The sequence below is a fragment of the Saccostrea echinata genome, unplaced genomic scaffold (assembly GCF_033153115.1).
Source record: "Saccostrea echinata isolate AGI-Se365-2 ecotype Australia unplaced genomic scaffold, CSIRO_AGI_Sech_v1 ptg000033l, whole genome shotgun sequence".
Lineage (NCBI taxonomy): Eukaryota > Metazoa > Mollusca > Bivalvia > Ostreida > Ostreidae > Saccostrea > Saccostrea echinata.
The window spans coordinates 29,126,315-29,153,631 of NW_026889782.1; the positions used below are offsets into that span (position 1 = coordinate 29,126,315).

A 27,317-nucleotide genomic window follows, 5' to 3' on the forward strand; every position below is an offset into this window, starting at 1 on the left:
TAAATTCTGAGTGATGTAAATCACACTGGTATTCCGATGATGCGCTTTCCGGGTAAACCAATCCACGATCGATTCGATGGCTTTTCCTCCCATCATGTCGTCAAAAATGAGTAAGTGAGGAATACTTAAATTGGCCACTAATTTCTCATCGTCTTCTGGAATATTTCGAATGAAGGAGACCTGATCTGTTAAAGAAGTATAAGCAGGTTGCCATTCCCGATAACACCAGACAATTTTTTGTGGCATGGGGGTAATCCAATGTAAATTTTCCACTAATTTTTTAACAAATTCCGTTTTCCCCGATTTAGAAGGTCCTGCTACCACCATGGTAAATTCGTGTTTCAATTGAAAAGACAGGAGTGTCTCGTCAGGTTGCATGATGATATATGAAGAGAAAAATAGGGTTTCAATCCTTTTTATTCAACACAGAAATATACGTTGAGTTCTTTTCACATCGGCTCGACAGATGGGGCAATACCGGAAGGTGGGAGCACATAATGAACAGCAACATACGTGTCCACAATGGAGTAAAGCAATTTGTAATTCTCCCTCTAAACAAATGTGACATTTTCCTGTGGCCTGAATCTCTGTAGAGGTTTGGTCTAGTAGAGGTTTAATTTCAGGTGAAGGTTTGTATCCCACCCGGAGTAAATGGTTAATGAATACATTCATCACCCACTCACGTCCTTTATAGGTATTGATGTAAAGACAATTAGGGTTCCAATAAGCATGTTCTACATAAGGATCGTCTGTAAGTTCCCAGTTGGTGAAAGTCATACCACAATGAAAACAGATGGTCTTATCACCCACTCCCCTGTAATAAAATCCAGCTTTGGCTAGGTTGGGTAATAATCCTTTTAAAAACTCGGGCCATCCATCTTTAAAGGCAGCTTCTCTCTTTAAGAGCAGAGCATAGTTAGGGTAAACAGGAAGCCCCTCTGGCTCCCTAGAATGAACAGCCATGACTGAAGTGTTAAAATATTTTTGCCCCCTTTTTATAACCCTTCATTTTTTTGGGGGGTTTTCCCCATAAAATAACAACACATTTTGAAATACAGTTTTTTAATAACCATAAGGTAAAGTATTATAATCATTCATCAATTGTCTCTTATCATAGACAATTCTATATTGTTTTTCTAAAGGTACTGTCTTGACTTCATGTTGACGAGTCCTCTGTATTTTGTAGGGATAAGAGACTTGGATTTCATCAATTTCTTTCTTGAGCATTTTTTCTAATGTCTCTGGGGACACGATATTGGAAGCCCGATAATTAAGAGTCAATCCTTTGACTTTACACACGGAATTTCCCTTGCCTGTGAGGTAAGCATAATTTTTAGGGCCTCCTGACATGAATTTGATAATGTGGTCCCCGTCTAATTCATCGGTCCATTCTCCTAAACTGTTGCCAAGGGTAGGATTAAATTGCCCCTCCTTATGTTGGTATATGATACTGTCCGTATCGAAATAAAGGACCCGATTTCCTAAAGGTTGTAAAGTCTCGTAAAGGTGTAATCGGGCATGGGCGGTAGTGAAACAGGCCAGTACCACGTTTCCGAAGGGACACTCTTCTACAAATTCTTGTTTCTCTTGATAATTGACTAGCATCATGTCCGATTCGGGCTGCTCTTTATTTTCTAAGAGTTCTAGCCCTTTGATGTCAATGGTCGAATCTTGTAAGAGTTGCTGTAATTCCTCTTCTTCGGTCAAGTATCGAGTTTTAGGTAATAGCAGGCGTTGAGCGAATTTTCCCCACAAGCAATTTAAAAAGAGTTTGGCTATCGTTCTTCGCACTGGATTTTTTTCTATACTTAACAGGTCCATTCTAATCCCTTCTCTTTCTATTACTTTACGAATGTAATCTAGTTTCTGTTCCTCCGTCTGACAATCAGGTGGGAATCCAGAAGCTTCCTGTTTGATCTTTAAGAAGGTATCGATGTAAGATCTGAATAAATCTTTACTGCTTTCTGGAAAATGCCAAACCTCGTAAATCCGCTCTAAGGTATATCCCATGTCTAAGGCTTTATGTAATTCTGTAGTCACCCAAGTACCTGTAAGACTGCGTTCCTGGTCTGTGTGTTGACATCGATGTTTAGAAGTAGAGTCCTGTCGTTCCGCACACGTTCGACATAATGGAAATAATAACTTGCCTCCCGTGCGATAAGGTAAAACGGGGTGATAAAGGCCTCGGGGTGGTAAGACCCGACAGTGAACGAGACCGAAATAAGTTCTCAGGTCCTGGAATTGGTCTGTTATGATCTGAGGATGGCCTAGGGGAAAAAGTCTGTGTTTTAGTACGTAAGGGTATAAGGAACAGACGTCCACGTATCTCATGTCCCCCTCCTCACAATACAAGAGTGTAGCATTAGTTCGGCCTCCGTACAGGGCTTCTCGGGGGTTCAAAGGATCTGGAATGTCCAGGTCTCGTACATAATTCTGTAATGCCACCTCTCTTTGTACTTGTTGATCGAAATCGTGTTCCCAGATACTATGTACGGAATACCCCATTTCCTCTAAGACGGTATTCCTCCTTAAAGTTTCCTCGTGTAATTCCTGGTAAGTAAATTGTGTCCGGTGAGGATGAGTTTCGGTCTGTAGATTCGGATAGCAAGTAGGGCATCCGTGCCAATAGCATCCGTAAAATTCGTAGATGGTACGAGTAGCTTCCTGGTATCCATCTACAGTATAAGTTCCGATCTTGACTTCTCCTCCGTTTCTAGCATGTCGTATGTGAGATCCGCTCTGGTGACTCATCCAGGTTAACCACCGACAGGCTTTGGCGGAATATTGACGCGCAGGCTGGTACCCCATGTTGGGGATGATGGCAATGTTATCTTCGGGCATGAATCCTCGACGGTAAGCTAAATTGGCCGCACTGGCAAAAGTGATGGATTCCTGGAAGGGGTCTACATTGACCAAGGTCTTGAGAGTGGCTCTAAACTGAGCACAGCATCGTCGTAAAATATCGACGTCTGAAATACAATAGTCTAAAAATTCCTTCTGAAAATCAAACACATTTCCGGCTTGTTCGTACCATTGGTAAAAAGCCTGTCGTCCACTTATAGACACGTCGTCCGGATTGTAGAATGCCGCCGGTGGATAAGGGCCCACAAAATTCTGGTTCTGTTCTGTATTAAAAAATGAGGGAAATACCCTTTTTTCAGTTCGGTGAATCCGAAAGCAGAGGGTATTTTGGACAGAGCAAAAGGTAAAAAATTATAAGAGTCGATGAATTTCAATCCGCAGATTTGCATGGATAGGATTTTACTGCCGTTCATGATGACTGTAGGCTTCATGCAGGCGGAATGCACCAGGTAATTTAAAATGAACTGTCCGTCATATCCTTTGAAATTGTGGGCAATGATGATAGCCTCGTCGTGTAATAAGGCGGAATTCTTATTTCCTGTGTCGGGTTGTAATAACCAGTCCATGAAGTGTTTTAAGGTATCTGGCCCTTTAAACACGTGTTGACGGAGTCCCATGTGTCGACAGTGAGGACAGCGATCTTCTATGGGTAAGTGTCCGCAATGTTGACATACGCGGTGTGCCACACATAAATTAGGGACGTGGATGCCGTTTTCCTGTGTACATTCGAAATCGAAATAAATATAAAACTGTAATGTCTCTTTGCCTTTCTTTTTCTTTTTCTCAGGCTTCAGTTGAACGTAGCACTGATGATCTGTGTCTACAGTTTTCTTAAAAATCTTACATTGTTTCTGTCCTCCGCAATGATGATGAGGGAGTAACATTTTAGGCATCCATTTCTCACAATGCTCGCATCGTCCCATTAAACTGCACACCGTTGTGGTTGTATTCTTACTGTGAGGTTGTAAATGGTTTTCGTAGCAAGTTCTGCTCTGAAAAAATCCCTGGCATTGACTACATTGAATGTGGCTCCCGTCTGGAGGGCAGGGTTTGTCCGTTAAACAAAATGAACAGCGGTAAGGACACTTGGTACGATGGTCTGTAATGTTCCTGTACCCCACATCGCAATGATCACAATAATATGGGTTGCCCGTCACACCTGGCATAGACAAAATAGCATCGTAATGATGGTCATCTAACAAAACATTTAAACAAGTTCCATCTCCGCAGCCTTTATAAAGGGGCTCTAAAATGAGTTTAGAGGAGGTGGACTTGAACTGATATATTTTCAGTCGATAGCGAGAGGCTAACACTTGTTGTAATTTCCCCCATTCTTCGGGTCCACAAGGCTGATGAATATCACACCCGGCTTGTTCCATGAGAGCTATAGCTTCATTTTTCTGGTATAATGACTGAGAATCTCCCTTCCGCATACGTAGCCATTGTTTTTCCCATTCAATTAAACTCTCTGGATTTTCCGGTTTTTGACTGTGTAACCGGGTGACTACGATAGCTCGAGCTAAACAAAATTTATCCCAGGGATTGTCGATCTGAACGATGGATCGTTTATTCTTTTTAAAACTCTCCTTATTGACCATCAGGTGTTTGTTATTCTGTCCACCACTGCCTTCTGGATATTTGACATGAAACATGTCGAATTCCATAGACCCGTCTCCCAGTTTAAAATCTTTCTTGGATTGTTGCACGGCTTCTATTTTGTTTAAAATGACGTCCTCGTACCAAATGTCGGAATCCAGAGAAGGGTGGTGAATGTTCAGGCGTACATAATCGTTAGGGTTACACTGCATTTGATATTTGACATTCTGTAGCATGTCTCTAAATAATCGCCGAACAAAGCCTCTGTTTTCCTCCTCTGGAAATTCTTTAAAACTCACACTGTAGACATCTTCTTTAGCTTTAAATTTTCTGGAATGCTTAGCTTGATTGAGTCTCACTTGGTAATACTGGGAAATGGTCTTTGGCTTCGGTGGTGGTGAATGAGGTGGCGATGAAGAGGGAGAGGGTTCTTCTTCTTCAGGTACATTCCTTAAAACTTGTAGATGTTGAGCTCGGTTGGCTTTGGCTCTCTTTAATCTTTCCATTAATCTTGCATTTTTTTTCCCTGAGAACTAATTCTCTGGTTCTCTGTCGAGAAATAATTCTTTCTAATTCTTTCTCCCGTTTTTTCCATCTCATAAGTTGTTGTGCATGTAACAATCGTTTCAAGGCACTATCAAAATTCATCTTGATAGATCTGACAACAAAATGAGCTGAAAGTCGAAGAAAAGCTGTATTTATAGAGTGTATGACGGCACAATGCATAGGTAGCTCGCTGATCCAAGACTAAGTATTGAGACGTACACAGTACGTACAAAAGGGTATATAAAGCAGAGCTGGAAATTTTAGGATCAGTCTTAGTGGGCACTTCGAACTTGACGGACGTAAAAAAAATATGGCAGAGGAAATTTCCATGAATTCACCTGACAATGAAGGCTATGCCTTACCAGAGACACAGGATAGTATTGAAGGAAATGAAAGAAGTTTGATATGTGATATCTTAGATCAAATTACCATGATAATGCAGGAAATTGATAATAATATACGTATGTTTAGAGAAGTGGTGATGCATGAGCTTCGTGAGTTTAGAGAAGAGATGGGGAATGAGATTCGTAATCTAGGAATGGAGGCAGACCAGGGAAAAATCCCCATTACTGTGAACAACAAGAGGAAACTTCCTGGTACCCAGACGGAGAAGACCCTGAAAGTCCAGAAGAAAAAGTAATTATGTACATTTTTTTTGTTGAATAAATCATCTTACACACTTTACTCTGTTATTGTTTTTTCCGTTTTCAGAAAATAGAGAGAGGGAGGTTTGCTCTGAATGACACATGACGTCACAATGGGTATACTTGAATCGCTGCCAAGATTGTGTATTGCCTATGTATTGACTCAGCACAAACGTAGATCAAACGTACCCCCCCTTTTGCTTGGGTTTTTCCAGGGTGTATACTAGATTGAACCGGCCATCTCCCCTCAAGGGACAAAAAAGTGCACTCAGTTGACCCACCCAGCCAGGATCTGGGGGGACAAAACTGCACTCAGTTGACCCACCCAACCAGACCCGTTATACTACTTGTGTGCTTAAAAATATGCAGGTTTTTATAATATTCCAGTGTTAACATATGATGAAAATTTTGTTTCATCAAAATTCAATTCAAAAGTTATATTGATTTGAAATTTTGACTTAAGTCTGTTCTCAGTCTATGGTCTTGGGGCCTGATCTCATCTCTGGAATTTAGGAATCTGTGTTGTCTGCTCTGTTCTCAAAGTCCTTTGTTAATAGGAATTTTGAGATCGATCTCTGTTTGGTATCTCAATCTATTTTTTTTTCATTGTTCAGTATATGTTTGTAGTTGAATATCAGTTAATTTGAAAACAAATTCAGGATATTAAAACTAAATTTGGGACTTAATTTTATTCTCATTTAAAGTTCTTAAAGTCTGTAGATTTTTCCTTTTTCTATAGGAACAGAGGTAACTTTTATTTGTATTATATGAAGCAAAATTTGTTCAAAATCTTTTACATGAAAAGAAGAAAACACTTGCTGTGAACTTCAACTCGACATTAAGATATATCAACGACGTATTGTCGATTAACAATAGTTATTCCCATTCTTATGTCGACACGATATACTGTACGTGTACATAATTTGGCGTATTCAAAATCACTGGGTACATAGTTGTTGGCGTAATCATGAATTAGCGCTACACATGTCTGTGTCCTGTATTGTATTTAGAACTTATTTCTTAGCGGTATTCATAAATTATAGTTGTCCGCACCAAAGCCGCTAAAATATGAAGCCCGCTTTTTTAAGTACACATACAGTTTCCCGGTGAGCTTGAAATAAAGGATACCACAGAGTCTGACACATCTGTTTTATATTTAGATCTTTTACTAGAAAAAGACGTTAATGGTTATCTAACAACAAAGCTTTATGATAAACGTGATGACTTTAACTTTTCAATCGTCAACTTCCCTTACTTATGCAGCAATTTACCCTTGTCACATGCATATGGGGTGTATATCTCTCAGTTGATTCGATACGGAAGAGCATGCTCCACGTATGTCAATTTCTAAAACGAGTTAAGTAATTCACAAACAAGTTGATGAAGCAAGAATATCAGCAGTCTCGTTTAAAGTCATCATTTCGTAAGTTCTATGGTCGATACTATGACCTTGTCGGCAATTAAGTCAAATGCTGACTGACTTGTTAGGCCATTATTCACACACTGAGTTGTCCACGGATTTTCCCGTTTTTTCACGAACATGACAAGGAGCACACGGTGGGTGTGACCGTTCGGAATTGGATGCTCACTCCTCCATGGCACCTGATCCCATCTCTGATGTTTAGGAGGTCCGTGTTTGCTCCGCTTCTATTTTATAATGTTTAATGGACTTTTGAGCTCGAATACTGTTCGTTATCTCCACATGTTTCATAATCTTTATTTGTGTTATGATATAAAAAAACTGTTGCAATCTTTGTTTATGTAAGATATGAGAAATTATAGAGTGAAAGAAGTATTTTTTTCTTCACATGATTAAATGTTCAGAAGCTTATTTTCATACTTATTGCCTTTATTTTGTTTTTGAGTTGTCTTTTAGTAAAGCAGAGTCTAGTATCGTAGAAGCATGATCCCTACATTCATATAAACTTTTTGTGATATCTGGTCTCCCTATAACACTGTAAAGTACAATATATGGAGACCTCTGGTCTATGTATTCATTCACAACTTTACGTGACCTCTGCATGGTCTCCCTAAGTATGTTTTATATAAGAGGACCTCTGGTCTTGGCATTTATATAATCTCTATGTGACCTCTGGTCTCTCTAAAGAACAACATAAGGAAACCTCTGGTCTTCACAATGAAATACAACATAAGGTGACCTCTGGTCTGCCTACTGATGTACAACATAAGGCAACCTCTGGTCTCCGTATTGATGTACAATAATAGGTGACCCCTGGTCTCCCTATTGATGTACAACATTAGGTGACCTCTGGTCTCCCTATTGATGTACAATTTAAAGTGACCTTTGGAATCCCTTATGATGTACACTATAAGGTGACTTCTGGTCTCCCTATTGATGTACAATATAAGGTGATCTCTGGTCTCCCTATTGATGTACAATATTAGGTGACCTCTGAATTCCCTATTAATGTAAAATATAAGGTGACTTCTTGTCTCCCAAGGATGTACAATATAAGGGGAACTCTGGGCACCCTAATAAAGTACAACATAAGGGGACCTCTGGTCTCCATATTCATATTATACACAGCCTTATGTGATCAGTGGTCTGCAAATGATGAAAAATATAAGATGTTCTCAAGTCATTAAATTCATACACAACTTTATTTGATCTCTGATCTCTTGAATAATGTACACCATAAGATGACCTCCGGTCTCCGTTTTCATTAACACTTTCATGTAAAATATGGTCTCCCAATGATTATCAAAATAAGGGGACCCCAGGTCTCTGTATTCATGCACAATATAATGTAACATGGTCTCCCTACTTATATACAACATAAGGTGACCTCTGGTCTCCCTACTAATGTAAAATATAAGGTGACCTCTGGTCTCCCTATTGATGTAAAATATAAGGTGTCCTCTGGTTTTCCTATTGATATACAATGTAAGGTGTCCTCTGGTCTCCTTATAGATGTAGGATACAAGGGGACCTCTGGTCTCCCTACTGATGTAAGATATAAAGGGACCTTTGGTCTTCCTTATAATGTATAATGTAAGGTGACCTCTGGTCTCCCTATTGATGTACACTATAAGGGGACCGCTGGTCATCCTAATGAAGTACACCATATGGGGACCTCTGGTCTCCGTTTTCATATTTTACACATATTATACTGTACTCATATACAATATAATGTGACCACTGGTCTCCCTACTTACGTAAAATATAAGGTGACCTATGGTCTCCCTATTGATGTAAAATGGAAGGTGTACTCTGGTTTCCCTATTGATGTACAATATAAGGTGTCCTGTGGTCTCCCTACTGATGTAGGATATAAGGGGACCTTTGCTCTCCGTATTGATGTACAATATAAGTGATTTCTGGTTTCCCTATTGATATACAATATAAGGTATATTCTGATCTCCCTTCTGATGTAGGATATAAGGAAACACCTGGTCTCCCTATTGATTACAATATAAGGTGACCTCTGGTCTCCCCATTGATGTACAATATAAGGTGTCTTCTGGTCTCCCTATAGATGTAGAATATAAGGGGACCTTTGGTCTCTCTGTTGATGTAGGATATAAGTGGACCTTTAGTCTTCCTAATAATGTACAATATAAGGTGACCTCTGGTTTCCCTATTGATGTACAATATAAGGGGACCTCTGGTCACCCTAATGAAGTACACAATATGGGGACCTCTGGTCTCCGTAATCATATTATACACAGCTTTATGTGACCAGTGGTCTGCAAATGATGAACAATATAGGGTGTCCTCTGGTCTCCCTAAAGATGTAGGACATAAGGGGACCTCTGATCTCCCTATTAATATAGGATATAAGGGGACCTCTGGTCTCCCTATTGATGTACAATATAAGGTGCCTTCTGGTCTCCTTATAGATGTAGGATATAAGGGGACATCTTGTCTTTCTTTTGATGTACAATACAATGTGATCTCTGGTCCCCCTAATGATGAAATATAAGGGGACCTATCCGTATTCACATAAACTTTAAGTTACGTCTGCTCCCCCACATAAAGAATATGGAAACACGAGGTTGTCTTATATTGTACATCAATAAGGATATCAGAGGTCAGACGAAGTGGTATATGAATCAGTAGACCAGAGGTAATTTCATATTTTCATTATTAGGAAAACATGAGGTCACTTGAAGTTATAAGGAGACAATAATTTTTGAAAAATGTGGCATGTGAAGAATTATTTTTCAAATCCACTCCAAACAAAAATTGAGACCCTGATCTTTTTACAAGCAAACGATTTCACAATTTCTCCAAATTAATTCTCTACATGTATGTAATTGGATGGGGGATGATATTAGACAACTTTTGCATGATATACAGTACATGCATCCCAGAAGCAATTGACAATGGGTCCATGTTTTTTAAGTTTATTATTTTGGAAAATATACTAGAAGTTTTTATTCGTTTATGAATTTGATAAGTGTAAATTCCAGGGAGAGGGGGAGGAGAACTTCAGCCTCCATCCTCGCATGACAGGGCGTACATCTACTCTGTAAGATTGATATTAACCAGATGTTTACTTAAGTATTAAACTGATAAGGTCGCCTATTGAGGTATGACCTCAAAAGGGAGACCAAAGGACACCTAATATAATTTATAAAACAATAAATAATTATTCCATTATCTTTAAGGATCAGTGAAGAGTCCGAGTGGGGTAGGGGGCAAGACCTACAATGTACCGCCTCCCCCTGCCTGTTAGATCTGCGAATGCAGAGACAGGAGGTCGCCTACTCTGATATATTAATAAGGGGATCAGAGGTTAGGTACCGTGTTAAATAGATACTGTTGCCTTACATGGAATAAAATAATATCATTAGGGAGACCACAGGTCACCCTACGTAATCCATTGCTGTATAACTTATATTTTATAATATTGCAGTCAATGTTGCTCCCCCCCCCCCCGTATCTTTCCTCATATCAGATGGTTATTCCTTTGACAAAAATAGATTTTCTGTTTGTAGTTTTACACTGTAAAGGCTTCACAGTAGTGCGATTTATTCTATTTTCACTTTACGGTTGCAATGCACTACATTTTGTCGCGGAGTAAACAGGTTTGATAGTTGTGAACTGAGCTGGTGACCTAAGGTCCTATTTGAGCGTACGTTTTATCCTTCTGCTAGGCTTCTGTAGTTAAAGAGAACAAAGCAAAAGCGTTATTTGGTAACTTAGAGCGGGATTTGGTAACGGTATAGCGGGATTTGGTAACAAAGCGGGATTGGGTAACTTGTGCCGGAAATGTTGACTTGATTTCATTTGAATCCTATCTTACGGGCATAGGGCATTGAGAAGAGTACCTAAATTTCTGTTAGACCTTACGTTCTCAGATATATTTAAAGAAGAAGCTCTTGGCTACTGTACTTCAGGAAATCAAAGCAAAAAGGTCAATTGGTCAATTAAATTATATTCCTTCTTGAATTTTCGGAAATAAAGTGCTATGTGTCCGATGAGATGGGGGCCTAGATAGCGTCTACTATAGTACAGAGTAAATTGACAGTGGAGACTGATGCTGCTTCATGTTCACGCTAGCAAGTACTAACAATACGATCACTTATTATTAGGAAACAAAATATGGGCAAAAATTTATGATATTTAGAAGAATAAGCCTTCATCAATTGTGTTTCAGACCGTTCCTTTTATCATCACTATATCGCCTATTACACCTAACCTAATATACCTGTACACCTACCCATTGCCCTTTCCTAGTATACCCTGAACAATTACTCATTTACCTTGTTTACCCATTACCCCTAACCCTGATCTAATATACTCTGACTCATTTCTCATTAAGCTGATCTAGTATACCTCCACCCATTACCCAATACACCTTACTTTGCATACCCTTTCTAATTATTCCTGGTTTTTTTTTTCAAATTCATTTGATTTTTCGTCTTACTAGCTATTAGGATCTTCTCATGAAGAATTCAGAGTCTTCATGACATTCAAGGGTTTTGGAAGGTATGCAAGATATTATTTAAGTATTTTGATCGTTTCAACCAAAGTATAGCACTATAATTTCTTTTAGCGGTTTATTAATTGTGTTTTAATGAAGACTTCTTTCCGCTATTTGGTAACACTGAAAAAAAAAAGACTAAGTCTAACAGAAAAAAAAACGTTTTTTGGGGTCGTGTTTTCTATACGATTTGGGTCATTTCCTATCCCAAAAATGGGTCAAATTTTGGTCATTTTGTATTACTGAAACAGTTTCCAACGGTATTTGGTAACGTGAAGTGCGGGAAATGGTAACGTAAGCTCATTGAAACCATTTCTAATGGGTATAACAAATGGATAAGAGCATTATTTGGTCAATGGGTTCGTAATTTTTCACATGCAGGAAGATGACACCCTTGGCTTCAATAGTTTTTGAAAACAAAGCAAATGAGTGATTTGGTAACTTAGAGCGTTATTTTGTAACCTAAAGCGATAATTGGTAACTTTTGCGGGAAATGGTAACCTAGAGGGGTAACCTTTTTCAATTGAAGCCTTTCTAAAGGGCAGGAGAATTAAAGAAGAGCAACAAGTGTTCAAAAAGTTGCAGGTTTATCACATTCTGAAAGATGACACTCTAGGCTTCTGTAGTTAAAGAGAACACAGCAAAAGCGTGATTTGGTAACTTAGAGCGGGATTTGGTAACGGTATAGCAGGATTTGGTAACAAAGCGGGATTGGGTAACTTGTGCGGGCGAAGCTAAGCGCCGAAAAATTCGGGAACACGACTGAAGACTTTTTGGGCGGGAGAGGCCCTCATTTGCTGACCAATCAGAGCTTAGCCCGCTTCGAGATGTCAAAGTCTAATAACTACTTATTTTCTATTAAAATAAATAAAATTATATATATATATATTTAAATTATTTCAATGGTATTTAATAGTTACCACTCATAAAATAACAAGAAGTAACTCAAAACACTTAGAAATAATTATTATATATGTATAACCTGTAGTGAGCCCCAGAAATTGTTCTACAACATTCCCATGACGTCATACTTCCGAAAGTAGTCCCGGCAGACATCCGCAGTGAACCTGTGATGTCATATCCAGCAACAACTACGTCATCAATTCAGAACAACGCCATTTTTCAACGGTAAGGTTGTATTTATGGACGAGACAGATTTTCTAGGTAATTTACAGTTTATAGGCGATCAGAACGCTGAGATTTTTTCGATTGCGTTGACTTTAAAGAGGATACTGTTGGTAGCGTTAATTTTTTTGTTGTTGTGCAGTCATCGGGAGTTTTGAGTGAGTAGACTTACAAAAGATTTTAGCCTTGGTAAAGCAACTGCATGGGCGAGGAAAACTAAGGTAAGTCTGCATTTATTATCTGTTTATACAATTGTAAAACTTAATTCATTAAAAAAAGTTTAAATATCATTTTGTCTTAAGACAAAGTTATTGCATCAGATTTATTATTTATCGGAACTCTTCTCTGTTTTGGACGCGCAGAAGAGTTCCAAACACAAAAGAGCTCCAAACACAGAAGAGTTCCAAACACAGAAGAGCTCCAAACTCAGAAAAGTTCCAAACACAGAAGAGTTCCACTAAAAACGGAATTTTTTTTCCCCGGAATATTGCATTCCGGAAAAAAATTTCCGGTTTCAGTGATTTTTTTTTTGTCGGAAAACTATGGAATTGTTTTTTCCAGAATACTATTATTTTTTTCCGGAATACTTTTTAAATGATTGCAAAAATTTTGCAGCTCAGCTAAGCAGTCCAACCTGGCACAACTTTGCAAACCTGAAGCTGCAGGACCAACTTGGGGAGATTCTGTACCAGATTATCCAGGTTATCCTCACACGGCTCACATAGGTGAGGGGTTAAATATCTCTTGCAATTCACAGCATTTACGGTTTTCTCTATATCCCTTTCCCTCTGACTGTTTTCTTTGGGGATTGAATCTGTCTGACATTAGTGTGTCATTACATATGGTAAAATTCTCCATTCATTGGGTATACACTTCCCATCCACTTCTTGTACCTCCTTCTCCTCCCTGTGTGCATTTCCCTCCCAATTCTTTTTTCATTTTAAGATTGGCTGTAGCTGGGTAATGGTCCCCTCTTCTTACTCTAATCTGATTCATGCAATGCAGGTTATAGTGAGGGTTTTATGATGGTGCTAGTGTTCCATGTTCATAAAAAAACACAAACTTAGCGCATCTGCCTCCACTTCTGGTTTTCGCTGGGCAATTTTTTTGCGCAAGCTCTTCCTTGCATCTTTTAGCAACTGCATCATTCGATGGAGGTGCTCTTGCTTTCTTCCAGTTGGGAGGTCTGCCTTCACGCAAAATGCTAAAAAGTCTCCCAAGCTTGTCATATAAGCTTTCACAGTGCTAGCCTGCCACTGCTCCATGGCCATGTTGAAGCAATCCCCGAAGATTTTTTCTTCATCTAAAAGATCCCCGACAAAGAATGCATGGGTCTTCCGCACCACTTTCCAGATCTTCATCTTCAGTTGCATTCTTCAATCTTTTAAGCAATGGTGTTCTCTCCATTTCCTCCTTTCGCCTACGTGTAGTTTGCCTGGTTGGTGTGTTCCACTCGCAAAATACTTTGTTGTTTGCTTTAGTCTTGTTGCAGTCCTCCGTCTTCTGTATTTACAAGGATATTTAACCCCCTCATCTCTTTTACAGGTAGGCGCTAGAAGTAGAAGACGTACTGCAGATCCCCGTCACCCTGCTGTTCACGGCTTCTTAGGAGAAAATTTAAAGGCTCCAGATACTTAAAGTCTATGATGAATTCTCGAATTTTATTTAATACTTCAACGAAAATCCTGAAATAGTTTCCAACGGTATTTGGTAACGTGAAGTGCGGGAAATGGTAACGTAAGCTCACTGAAACCATTTCTAATGGGCATAACAAATGGATAAGAGCATTATTTAGACAATGGGTTCGTAATTTTTCACATGCAGGAAGATGACACCCTTGGCTTCAATAGTTTTTGAAAACAAAGCAAATGAGTGATTTGGTAACTTAGAGCGTTATTTTGTAACCTAAAGCAATAATTGGTAACTTGTGCGGGAAATGGTAACCTAGAGCGGGATTTGGTAACGGTATAGCGGGATTGGGTAACTTGTGCGGGAAATGGTAACCCTTTTCAATTGAAGCCTTTCTAAATTGCAGGAGACTTAAAGAAGAGCAGCAAGTGGTCGAAAAGTTTCGGGTTTATCACATTCTAAAAGATGACACTCTAGGTTTCTGTAGTTGAAGAGAACAAAGCAAAAGCGTGATGATCAACCCTACTACACCGACACCGATTTCCCTTGGACCGAGGAAGAATACGCCAATCTCTTCCAAAGTGACAGCGAGGAAGAGGAATTCCAAGGATTCGAGGAGGAAGACGTCAACTGGAACATTCATGGTCGCCAGTGAATTAGTGTCAGTGTAGTTAACAATCAGTGCTGTGAGGTGCTAAATGACAATTTAATATTTATTTTTTAAGTTGAATGTGCTAGTTAATGTGCTTGATTGTATCTATGTGCTTGTGATTTAACTATAGTATTGTTAATAAAGTTCTAAAAAAAAAAAAACATTGTTGCTTTCATTACATGTGTTCAGGTGATAATTGTTAAAAAAAACAATGGCCATAGCCTACGTGACAATTTAGTGGTCTATGCTATATATAGGAATGACGCGACAATACAATGCCTAACGAATTGCACCTATAAATGCATATCTGAAATAAAAAAAAAATAATAAAATAAAACTTTAAAGATAATTCAGAATATATAACAAAGATTATAGGTGTTAAATCGTTTATTGGTATTATTTATGTTTTAAGCGACATGCAATTCGTGTGTACAATTGTAGATGATATAAGCGACAGCAGTTCAAAATGGCGGAATACACAATGGAAATAAAAGAAAAACAAAGATCGTTTTTCATAATGATTTATTATTATGAAACAAATATCTTTCTTCCAACAGATAGGTTAGATGTACATGACTACAACAGGTAGGACTGATGTATATGAATCTCTGAAATTAGAGTAATAGTAGTATACTTCGACGTAACTTGTAACGAAGAGTTATCAATTGAAGAAAATGGTCCTTGGCACTGTGAAAACGACCTGAAAAAAAGGGGGTTGAATTTTGTTCCTATGTATTGAGCGCACCCCTACTTTTGAACGATTTTCTGGCGGAAAAAAGTGCGGCCAATACACGGGATTTTACGGTAACCATGCCAACTGGAATCCTCGAGAACAGAATAAAATTAACAGAATATAAATCAAGTATAATTGATATCAAACTAGAAATCAAGGAGGAATAGTATTCGAAAGAGCTATTATAGTTACTATGACGAAATAGAAACGGTACACAGAATTATGTATCATAGAATAAATTATTTCTGAAGCGACATCGAAGTATACCCTTGCTATAAATAATCCACCAGTGAAAAAAAAATAAAAGAAACTGAAAATCTTTTATTTCTTCGTAATATCTCCTTTTTTTTCTTCAAATTGAGCTGTTTACTTTCAATTATGTTAATTAATATGAACTGGGGGAATTGGTAACGCCGAGCGATATTTCGTAACCTAAGCGGGCGATAACTCGCATAGAATTTTAGGCAAACTATGGTCAAATTTTGAGCGGGATATGGTAACTACCCTAACCTATCTCGCTTCTGAGAAGAGTTATATGCATTTTAGTGGTGTGCATAGTAACAACAAGGAATTTTCTATCAGGTGTGTTAAAAGAAACCTTCAATTCCGGAGAAAAATATGAAAAATGATTTTAAAAGAATTTCAGGGGCAGATAATTTTGCGATATTTGGTAACATCTTTTATTCAAACTCTTGTCAGGACAACATACGTAATACGTTGAACCTCTCCCTTAAAGGGATGATAGAGTCAGACAAACCCTATCTAACTTCTGAAAGAGGACCCAAAAAACTCATTGAAAAAGGTTGAAAAGTCATTTTAGACGAATACACGGGGAATAACTCTTATAAATTGTCTTCCCCTGTGTGATTTGGTAACTTCATGTTACCAATTAACGCACAAGTTACTATTTCCCGCTAATACCAATGACCGCTGAAATTACCAAATACCGCAATCTAGCGGCAAATGGTAACGTAACCTGTTTTTAAAGAGGACCAGGCAAATATATTTGAGTACTAGGGGCTGAAGGAGTTTAATTTACGTATATGACATGAAAATGGGGATGGGGATTGGAGTCTGTGAAGAGAAATCAGATAAAGTGCCAGCGGTAAATTGTAACTGGCCCTTAATAAAGACCTGGAGAGGTAATAGGGAGCTGGAGGGGCTCACATATATCAAAAGGGGCTTCTTATATAGTGTAGAAATATGATAAATTTCGTGAGAGCGTTATTTGGTAACATGAAGCGGGAAATGGTAACCAACAAACTCTTACGCGTGGCTTAAAAGGAACTTTTCGAGCACTGGAAGGTGAAAGGGGGTCATATCAAGGTACACAGCTAAAGATGATCATCAAAGAGTGCTTAATTCTTGAAATCAAAGCAAAGGTGTGATTTGGTAACTTAGAGAGTGATATGGTAACGTAAAGCGGGATTAGGTAACAAATGCGTTATTTGGTCACAAAGCGATAAATGGTAACTCAGAGCGGGATTTGGTAACCCTAAGCCTTGTAACGTAAGCGTGAAATGGTAACTTAAAGCGGGATTTGGTAACGGTATAGCGGGATTTGGTAACAAAACGTTATTTGTTAACGTAAGCGTGAAATGGTAACTTAGAGCGGGATTTGGTAACGGTATAGCGGGATTTAGTAACAAAACGTTATTTGGTAACTTTAGCGTGAAATGGTAACCTAGAGCGGGATTTAGTAACGGTATAGCGGGATTTAGTAACTACAGGGATTTGGTAACTGTAATCGATAAATGGTAACTTAGAGTGGGATTTGGTAACTAACCCTAACCTATCTCCCGTTTGACTGGGTTTAAGGGCAATCGTTAACTACGTGGGGCTGGAGGGTCTTCATCTGTATAAGGTAGTTAAAAATGGTGTTCCAACGAGGGTCCTAAGTATGAATTATGTAGGAATTATATGCGCAAGCGTTATTTGGTAACTTGTCCTAAACTATCACCTGTTTGAGTTGGTTTTAGTGGGTCTAATGATATGATAGGGGTGTGAGGGGCTGGAGGGGCTCAATCTTTATAGGGTGTGTAAAAATGACGTTCTAAATAGTCTTAGAAATATGAAATATTAATGACAGCGTTATTTTGTAACCTGATCCCTTATAAAGGGCCTTGAGGGAGAACCCCAGAGGGTAGTGAGCTGGAGCTCTATGGTGTCAAAAATTTTCAAGCTAAAACTTCAAAAGAAACAAGCTTGAATGAATCAAAGTCGGTCGTGCGGTAATCGGTAACTAAGTTTTGGCTCAGTTACATTTTACCGCCAATGCCTTTAAGGGGATATCTCCGGACCCAGACATGCAAATGAGATGGGGTCTTGGTTTCTTGGCAGGCCAACAAGTGCTCTTTTGAATGGCATAAAGTCAAAAATATAAAATTTGAAGTTTAAAAAATTCAACCACCCACCCCCAGCAGAAAACATGAAACAGATCTGGGGACCCTTTTGGGTCTCAATCTATCACCCCATGGCAAAACCGGCGCACAGCAAGTGTCCTATGACCTCAAACGTTGAGTTGAACCCGAAGGAGCCGTTTTGCTGACCCCTCCCACTTTAGACATTAACCCTTATAAATGCTTCCTCGGACTGCGGGTGTGTTTTAAAAAGTTGTCCTTAAAAAGATCTACCACAAAATGTTGCGGAATTTGAAGAAAAAGGGGTCTTAGGGTAAGGAAAAAATTCTCAAAGATAAAGTAAATCGGGAAAAAACGCTTGAAGTTTGGCATTTTTGAAAAAAAATGTTGCAATTGTTCGATTTTAAAATTTCTGCATTCCCATAATAGATATGCTCTTAAAGAAAAATTCAATTTTTTTAATTAGGGCGGAAAACATCCCTTTTAGGGGCTTATTATTTTTTCTTGGGAAATGAAAAAGGCAAAAATGCTGAAATGTGCCCAATTTTCCTGACCTAGGGTTAGGTATTAGTTTTTGCTTTTGGACTCCCAAACTCAGAATATTGAAGATTCTTGAAGGGTTCTAGAAGCCCTATTAAGGGGGATATCGAAATATTTGAGGAAGGTCCTCAACCTGATCACTAAAGATGACCAACTTCATGTTGTTAGAAAAAAATGTTAAGTTGGAATAAAAAAATCTTTGAAAGTAATATGTAGTTGGTACGTCTTTGGAAAGCTTAAAAAAAATCAAGGGCCCCTACTCTCTTCGTTAAGGGCCTAACCCTAACCCTTAAAGTTTGTAGCGTTAATTGGCAACCTGCTAGGCAATAGGTAACTTATTTTCGGACCAGATATTGGACCTTTAAGTCACTCTTTTTTTGAATTTCAAACATTTTTAAAGAAAAAGACTAGGTCTTTTACTTGCACCCTTGAAAGTCGCAAAAAATGCAGATCTTCTCTTTGAAATAAAAGGTCAATCATAAAAACCCTTACTCTAACCCTAACCCAAAAATATTTTGTTCTCTACAAGTCTCCATAATTTTTTTTAAACTGCCCTGATGATGGGGGTTAGGGTTTTTGGCTCCCCTCTATCTGTTCCAACCGAAACCGCTTTGAAATATCCAGTAGTTTGGCTAACCCTAGGTTGAGGTCCAACTTTGACCAAAAAAGGAAATTACCTCAGAAGTGGTACCCCAACTAGGGGACTTTGAAGTTTTCAATTTTTAACCATTTTTAGAGTTCAGAGGGTTAGAAATTTTCCTCAGAGGGTTAGCGGGGTTAGAATAGAAGCCCTTAAAGCACGAAAAAAGTCTCCAAACCCCCTTCTTATAAGGGAAATATAAGGGACCAAAGTTTGAGCCATTTTTCGACCTGTTTAAGCCAGAAACACAAGTTTTGAACTGGATTGGCCATATTTAACCATTTTCCAAGCCTAACCCTCTACAAAGGCCACTCCAAAGGCTTCATTTTGAGCAAACGCCCGAGCCTCAAAAATCGAAGTTACCAAATAGCGACCACCAAACCACACCCATGCTTATATGGAAGCATCCTGGGGTAGTGTAGATTCTAAATTGTTCAAATCATGACCCCCGGGGGTAGGGCGGGGTCACAATAGGGAATCCAAGTTTTACATTGAAATACGTAAGAAAAATCTTTAAAAATCTTCTCAAGAACCACTGGGCCAGAAAAACTGAAACTTATATGGAAGCATCCTGGGGTAGTGTAGATTCTTAATTCTTCAAATCATGACCCCCGGGGGTAGGGCGGGGCCACATTAGGGAATCCAAGTTTCACATTGAAATATATAAGAAAAATCTTTAAAAATCTTCTTTTCAAGAACCACTGGACCAATAAAGCTGAAACGTATTTGGAAGTATCCTGAGGTAGTGTAGATTCTAAATTGTACAAATCATGACCCCCGGGGTAAGGGCGGGGCCATAAAAGATATATATTAAAAGGGGTAAGGAACAGCATGGCCAAAATAACTCAGGTGAGCGATGTGGCCCATGGGCCTCTTGTTTCCTTGTGGTTCTCCTTTATTTCTACCTGGTGATATCCTGACTTGGCATCGAGTACTGTAAAGTATTTATTTCCAGCTAAGTTCTCCAAAATTTCCTCGATTCTAGTCAACACATATGCATCTTTCTTGGTAATGCTGTTTAACTTCCTTTTATTCACGCACATTCTCAACTCGTTGTTCTTCTTTCTAACCAATACAATGTTACTAGAGAAGGGGGATTTTGATGGTCTTATTATACCTGCAGCTAAAAGTTGTTGTAAATGATCTCTTACTTCTTGAAACATAGCAGGTGGAATTTTTCTGGCACGCTGTTTAAATGGTGTATTATTAGTCAGTTCGATGTTATGCTTGACCGTTGTAACACATCCAATATCAGTAGGATTCCATGAAAAAATGTCTTTATTTCTGGCAAGTAAATTCCGAACTTCTTCGTACTGTTCCTTAGTCCAATTCTCTGTTGATATATTTAATGCATCTATATTCTGTAGTAGTTCCTTTTTTTCCTCTTCCTTTTCATTTAGTCTTTCAATGGTAACTGGCTGAATTTGTGCTATTATTATCCTAGGAGGAATTTTAATTGTCTGGGTCGTGATGTTGCTAACTATGATTGGTAGTTTTTATTTATTTATTTATGGCAATGTGTTTATTTATTAACTTATTTTATGTTCAATTTGTTTACAGTTTAAAATATAACAAATTACTACATTACTACAAGTGTACCACGGATGTCCGGATTGCTTCCAACAGGATCGAACTGATGTCAAGCACCCTCCGACAAACCAGACGTTAGGTTAACTCTTCAAGATGATCAAAAAGCGAGAACGAGAACTCAAAGCGCTTGGATACGATCTGGTCGTCGTATGGGAGCATGAGTTTCGATACCAGCTGGAGAAAAACACTGATTTGCGACAGTTTATCTCCACATTGGATCTGCAAGACAGTCTTGATTCCCTTGACAGTTTTCTTGGCGGTCGCACCAATGCCATAAAACTCCATTATAAAACTAAAGAGAACGAAACCATTCAGTATTACGATTTCACCAGTCTCTTCCCTTGGACAAATAAATAGTGTCGTTATCCCGTGGGTCATCCGACCATTATCGCAAAAGATTTTCAGGACGTATCAAATTATTTCCGCCTTGCCAAAATCAAAGTCCTACCAAGTAGAAAATTGTATCATCCCGTGCTTCCGTACCGGTCCCAAGGAAAACTAAAATTTCCTTTGTGCCCAACGTGTGCGGACGCTGAAAATCAGCATGATTGTACCTGTTCTGTAGAGGAAAGAGCCATCACGGGCACGTGGTGTACTCCCGAAATCCAAATGGCAGTGTCAAAAGGGTACCAAATTTTAAAAATTATGAGGTCTATCATTTTGAGCAATCTTCGCAGTATGAACGTTCTTCGGGTGAGGGGGGTCTGTTTGCAAAGTACGTCAATTCGTTCCTTAAGGTTAAACAAGAAGCCTCGGGATTTCCCCCCAAGTGTGACAGCGAAGAGTCAAAACAAGAATATATTCGGCAATACAAAGAAAAAGAGGGTATAGACTTAGAGTACGACAAAATTCAGAAAAATCCAGGGTTGTGTTGTTTAGCCAAACTCTGTCTCAATAGTTTTTGGGGGAAATTTGGTCAGAGACTAAGCTTTGTTCTTTCACGAATCCGAATCTGATAATTTTTTTCAAATTCTCACAGATCCTACTAAAGTCCCTCATAATTTTAACATTGTTTCCAGGGACACCCTTCAATTTGAATGGAGTAATCATCCCATGTTCATGCCCATGGATTGCAAAACAAACATTTTTTGGCAAGTTTCACCACTGCGCATGCGCTTATATAGTGTATTAGATCGGTTGGGGAAAACGTTCTGTATTTCGATACAGATAGTGTCATTTTCAAAACACAGAAATCGGACGACTGATATTATCTGCCTATTGGAAACTGACCAACGAGATCAAACCAGAAGATGGTCATATTGTGGAATTTGTGTCGGGGGGTCCCAAAATTTATGCATATCGTACACTTTCTGGCTGGGAAGAATGTAAAGTTCGTGGGTTTACATTAAACCGGGCTAAATCTAAAGTGATCAATTTTGAAGCAATCAAATCCTTGATCTGTTCAACAAAAGATAAGCAAATTGAAATCATCAACCCCTGTAAAATATCCAGGGACAGTCGAAAAAGAAAATAGTTAAACCGCGTAGAAACCAAACGATATCAAATGGTGTACACCAAAAGGAGAATTCTACCCAATCTAGATACGCTGCCATTTGGATTTTGTTAAAACCATGAAAATAAAGATGTACATTTTAATACCCATTTTTATTTTAATATTCACATTACAATTCAAGGTATTTATTATCATTTCCAATAATATGCATTACAGTATATACAATAAAATTTGTTTTTAAAAGAACAGTCTTTTTTTTCCAATGTAACACTCAGTACGTAAGCCAAGGAATATGTTTCTTGCGTCGTTTCATGGACACATCAGGAGGTTTTCCTATTGTTTGAGTTCTACTGACGTAACCACTCCCTGTCTGTGAGGTCTCATTGATTGATTCACTCAACGTTGTATCGGTTAAGGTCTTTTCAGACATTTGTTTTTGATCCTTGTCGTCATTCATGGTGGCTGGTGTTACAGGCTCTTCTTTATCCTCGATTTTTTTAAGAACCTATCTCTGAGAAAAACATGCAAAATCTGAAAAATCGTCCGAAAGGGTATATAGAACTTTTCTTTTTGTCATATATTTTTAAGATCTAGGTTGTATCAGGATATAAAAAATAAATTAAAAAGTGTGTCATTTGCTTCTATTTTTAGTAACAACCTAGTTTCTATATTTAGCAATAATTGGCATTGAATAGTAAGAAAAAATAAGAAAGTTTGCGGCCCCATAAAACCACTGCAAAGTTATTTCCGAACCAGTATTTTATTATATCATCAATACATATATGTCAAGATTACAAATATTTATTTTTCCCAATGATTACATATTTTTTCAATCTATGCTGAAGCCCCATATAAGGCTGAATTTGGAACTTCAGAATTAATATGGATATTTATTGCAGTGGTACAGCGTAAGTGGAATTAATAATTTGATTTAATTATGTGCTTTATAATATTTGATTGATGTCCTTTCAAATATAAAAAAAATCACCGTTGGCAATTAAGTGAAAATATATTTAATAAATTGTTGAAATGATGACCTTAGTATGTTAGCATAGCTCTCTATTTGTACCATAGAATTAATCAAATATTATTAATTTGGCTTCATTTAATCAATAAACATGTTTTAGTGTAGATATATGTTTAGAAAGTCTATAAAAATTTAAAAAGTTGATAAAATTTAAAAAAAAAAAATCTCTGAAAATAATAAAAGAAGATAAGATAACAGAATGAGTATGTGTGTGTAAGAGTTATCTCCCGTAGTGGAAGTCTTCATATAAAAAGGGGAAAATGATATTTCAATGTGTCAGGGTCGCCAAGAACAATATCACGAATGTGACTTCGGCGATTTTTTAAACATTTCGTGCCGTGATGGTCAAGTACTTTATTTGTATGACTGTATTAAGGATCTATGACACTATTTGCGTTTGATTAAAGCTCTGACCCTGCCCCTATCAGTCTGTACGGAAAACGTTATGGATCTACTGGAGGCAATCGTTCGATTGTGAAATGGAGTTTTTTCCCCCTTGACCATGTTGACAGTAGTGCATTTAAAGTTATGAATCTGTCAAAGACATGCAGAAAATTTGGGGTTAAAAAGGCGAAGATGAAAATCAAGGTGCTCCTATCCTGAAGTTAACGAAGAAAGCAAAGCCAAACCAGACCGAGGGACTACTCTCATTCTTATTATGTTATTAGTAGAACCTTTTGTAAAGAATACTGGTTGAAAACAAGATAGACAAAACCATACAGTTGGATCAGGTAGGCCAATATAGAATTTGCAATGGAAGTTGAAATAATGAATGAAGCTGTTCTTAATTTTACAAAATATAGTGCTAATCTTGATATTGGAGGAGGGGGTAGTGTAAAAGTCTACAATCTTAAACTCTAACCAGGAACAGTAAATATTGATGCTTTAATATGTGTGTACAACTGTAAATGTATACTTTTTGAAATAAATTAAATGTAGTTGTTTGGGAAAAAAAAATAAAATTAGAACTGCAAGTTAGTGTGCTTCTTAAAGATACTCTGAACCAGGGGATGTGAATTCAAAGTGGTTTACGAAGAAGGAATAGGTAGTTTTTTATTCAAATTTATCCAGGGACTGTTTCTAAAAGTTATTTTATCACACTTATATTTTTTTCTATTACGTAATGTTTCAATATTTTAAAAAACACATTCAAAATGAATACACAGTTTTTCAAAATGATGACATTTTTAAAATATAATGGGTCATGATAATATGAATTCATAGCAGCAGGTTTATACCGATTATTTTAGGATGCTTATGTGTTACACCATGTGTTGAAAAGATTTCAACTGCTAATTCAAATGGTCTAACAAATTTTAGTCAAGTTATAAATAATTTACAATTAACTTTCACTTCTTGTAGCAACATTTGTCAGTGTGCAGAGGAGTTTTTTGCATCCCATTGAATTAAAAGAGAAATGTCCTGATCCAGATTTATATGGTAGAGTATCAAACTTCATGCACAATCTTCATTTGATAATGTAATTTAATACTGGAACACATCTATCCTTCTACTTCATTAATATTTGTAAGAAGTAATCCAAAAAAAATATTTTAAAGTCTGATGTGAAGAAAAACAATAATCAAAAGCTCTTTAGAGCTTTTGAATGACACAAAATGTCATACAGCTAGTTAGTTTTGACTGACTTTTTGGTAAATAAAGAGTTGATTTTTGGTATACTCTTGATATTGATTCATTTATCTACAGATCAAGTATAAGTGTAAATGTTGAATGACCATTATACATGAAAATTATTGCCCTTACAATTAAAATTCTAATTTACCAATTTTTTTCCAAACACTTTTTTTCCTGATGTTCTTGTAGATCAAAAGTTGACAACTCTCAAATGGGACCTAAAACTACATACAATCAATCAATCAAAGTTGACAACTGCATCAAGAAAGAAAAAAAAACGAAATTTTGTTTATATTTTATTTTTAAATGTTAAGACTTTCAAATATTTAAAACTTTTTTTTTCTTGCTTGGACATTCATGTTGCATCTAGCTTTGGTCAACATTCTTGACATTATTGTCTTTCATTATTGATATTACAATTTTTAGACAGACACAAGTTACTTTTATCACTTTTTTGTCAGAAATGTAAATAGAAATGGTGCACATGCATACACATACACCAGTTTTACATTGTAGTTATATTTTTCAAAAAAATATGTTTTTAATATAACATATATATATATAATATTATTAAGGTAAGGTTTGCGACCCCCTACAAATTTTATTTTTTTGAAATTGTACATATGTCATACATCAATTTGTTTGGGAAGATTAGCTTCATCATTTAACACCATCTTAAAAGATATTGCCCGTCCCGTTTTTTGAGTAAAAGACGCCAAATTTGAGGTATTTGACGCTTTACATGTTTAATTATTTTCAATGAAAAAAAATTGATTAATTTTATATATTATCATATTAAAATAATTAAAATGGCATGAATTATTTTATTTTATGCTTAATTTATCTTATTTTTTTATTTCTGTTACTGAAAATGTAAAAATTTGGGTTAAAAAAGAGGTTTTTTCAACTTTCCATAATAAAGTGAAACCGTTGCCATGGCAACAAACAAGTAAAAATCACCATTATCTATATCTACCGATTCCACAAAAATCCAAGAAATTGTTCAATGGATAATTTTCATTACAATGGACTAAAAAAATATATATGTCCCCAACACCGTTTCCATGGAAACAGAGGGTATATAATGGGTTTTGTACATGAAAATCAGACCTTTTTGCATTTTAAAGTAAACATTGATACAATTTTCAGAAAGTGTACTCATCAAACTAAATTTTATATGAAATTGTTTTTTTGGGCAGAAAATTGACCACAATAACACTCCTTCTATGTCCTACATATCGCACCTTTACAATATTATTGATGAAAAAGTCAATGGAATTATGTTTCAATACCTTTTAGAAATACCTGTATCTATAAACATGCTTGTGGTGTATACATGTACATGTAATTGTTCATCATGGTTTCTTAGCATGCTCCTGTTGGAAAACAAGTTTAAGTAAAACTTTCTGACCTTATGTTGATTTAATCATTCCAAAGGATTTCAACTACATGTATTAATTTCTAGGCATCCTTAGCTGATATCTTTACTCATCTACGACTGGTGAGGCTTTACATGCTATCACTTGAGTGAAATGTTGCAGGCATTTTATCCAAGTAGCTGCTATCTTAACAACAGTAACAAATATCTACATATCAATCATTTTAATAGTCTGTTCGTTTGTTTGCTTACCCTCCTTTCAAGATTATTTCACTCATATTGAGACGCCACTACTTGCCAGTGGAGGGCTGCAAATTTAGACCTGTACTCGACACTTATGGCCTTCTGAGCAGTGAGGGATCTTTTCCGTGCCAGCAAATACTTGATACGGGACTTCGGTTTATATGGTTTCACCTGAAGGACTGGTCTCCAAGTCCCGCAGTGGGATTTGAACCCGCAATCCAAGGATCAACTCCTTTCCCTGTAATTCTAGAGCAAAGCTCTAACCACTGCACCATGAGGGCGACTTTGATCAGTCCCAGATTCTGGATAAATGCAGCTGTATGTAAGAAGACAATAACATTGGATTTCAAGTTACAAATTCATATTTTAATGAGTTTACAGTGCAAGTACTTCCGATTTCAGTCAAATGGTAAAATTCTGCGAAGTTATTACACTGTCATGAATATTGGACAAGAACAGAAAAAATATAACAATGCCATAATGACACAGATACATATTCTGTCCATTATCTATGGATATTTTGCTACAACAATTTACATGAAATTTTACAAACACTTTTTGAATGCTACATAGAAACTTGTTAAGCAGACATATGCCACCTCCAATTAATACATCTGATGCATAAATTTATTTTACTGAATGCAAGTTCAAAGATGGAGAAGCAATGTACTATAATCCTCTCAGACTCTTATTTTTTCTAAATTTAAAGAAAA

At 37.2% G+C, this 27,317-nt stretch overlaps 1 protein-coding gene across 1 annotated transcript; it reads right to left on the reverse strand.

Moving 5' to 3' along the window:
* Positions 1-420: 420 nt before the first annotated feature.
* Positions 421-963, reverse strand: LOC133198379 (death-associated inhibitor of apoptosis 2-like). Its single transcript, XM_061334475.1, has one exon. The coding sequence runs from the start codon at positions 961-963 to the stop codon at positions 421-423; it is 543 nt and encodes a 180-aa protein (XP_061190459.1).
* Positions 964-27,317: the final 26,354 nt, after the last annotated feature.